The sequence below is a fragment of the Aphanomyces invadans genome, assembly GCF_000520115.1.
Source record: "Aphanomyces invadans strain NJM9701 unplaced genomic scaffold supercont1.64, whole genome shotgun sequence".
NCBI lineage: Eukaryota > Oomycota > Saprolegniomycetes > Saprolegniales > Verrucalvaceae > Aphanomyces > Aphanomyces invadans.
Genome location: NW_008580209.1, coordinates 160,379 through 161,888, shown reverse-complemented (window position 1 = coordinate 161,888; position 1,510 = coordinate 160,379). Strand labels below are relative to the sequence as shown.

Here is a 1,510-nt window from a genome sequence, read left to right as displayed (position 1 = left end):
AGCCCAAGATGGTTTCCATGTACTCCGCACGTTGTTGAGCGCCGTGCATGACATCAGTGTCCGAGAGTGCTTGAAAAGCTTCATCCGACACACCACTAATGGGGACAGACAGCAACACTTGTTGAAGAGCGCCATGCTGCATGTAATGAGCAAACAAGGATACATAATGCGCGTTCTTCTGGGTCCAGCCGTCAACTATAATACAGAAGTTTCCCGTCAGCTCCTGTGCAATTGCCTCTTCGACTTTCACGGACACCCCTGCATATATTGTTTGAGTGTTTTGGAATTTGGACCCCGAAACCCTGAAGAACTTGAGTGAGAAGTTGTCTTCACTCACCCATTCCAACGCCTTGAATATTTCTTGGCTGGGCTAACTGTTGACTGGCGCGCCCTCTGGATGGATTCCGACGTTTTCCAACGCACCATTGTGTCATGCCATCCTGCGTGCTTGCTGTTGACATACGTGAACAAACTGGTCGGACCAACTGTCTTCTGGACAATAGAGTTGAGTTGCATGGTCGACAGATTACGTTTTTGATACCCGATGCCATTTTCGATCGTAATCCTATGTGTCCTTGAGAAGCAAGCATGCGCGTCCTTGGTCTTGAAAGCTGCGTTCTCGTCGGCTGGCATGATGAGAGATTGCTTGGAGTCCTTGGCGGCAGGCATTCATAAGTGGAAATAGAGAGAAGGATACATGCGCAAAACTATTCATAGGGAGCGGTCATAATTGCGTCAATTTAGCAATAGAATCTACTTGACGCTTTTAGAATTAACAATGGAGTCATTGCAGAGCTAGAATCAGTGGATGTCCTTCCCTCTGGATAATATTTACTACTCCCTCCGTCCCATTTTACTTCCGTAGATCAGAAAATGGATGTACGGCGCCTTGATTATAAACAAAGCACCTTCAAAAATTTATTCCACACATTCATTTTCAAAGGTGTAACGATACAATTGACCAATGAAATCACAGAAAAAACGTGTCGTAGAACCTATCAAACGGCGAGATATGGCAAATCTGACAGTGCCATTCGATTCCGGAGGGGGTTTACCTCAGCACGCATCGGTACGTACTTAATCGTCATCTTCTGATCTAAGATGGCTGAGTTGGGTCAAGTCCAATCTCAGCCATCAACTCATCCATCGTTTCGTTGTCACTCAGGGCAATTCGTTCGAGCTCTTGTGCCAGCTCGTCCATGCAGCGCGCCTCATGCAGCTCTTCAGCAACGACCCGCTCCATTGCGGTACGATCGACGGCGTCCAGCTCGCTCTTGACACTGTCGTAGACATCCAGTGGGGTACAGCAAGCTTTCAGGTAGGCGTCCTTGCCGCGCTTGTTTCTCCTTGGCCTGGTGGGGCACCTTGTAGGCATTGTCGCCCCGGCACTTCAGCGTCTCGATCATGCTCGCCTGGAGCGTGAGAAAGGTACGATCCAAGCGCTCGGAGGGATAGTCGACGAAAGCGGCTTCCACATTCGCCACCAGCTCATCCACGTTGCGCGCTGACG

At 49.3% G+C, this 1,510-nt stretch overlaps 1 protein-coding gene across 1 annotated transcript; it reads right to left on the bottom strand.

Moving 5' to 3' along the window:
• Positions 1–1,096: 1,096 nt before the first annotated feature.
• On the bottom strand, positions 1,097–1,406 carry H310_14258 (hypothetical protein; the record flags this gene model as incomplete). The annotated part of the gene is made up of 2 exons (XM_008882076.1): positions 1,097–1,280; positions 1,306–1,406. 2 exons carry the CDS (start codon positions 1,404–1,406, stop codon positions 1,097–1,099), a joined length of 285 nt encoding a protein of 94 aa, XP_008880298.1.
• Positions 1,407–1,510: the final 104 nt, after the last annotated feature.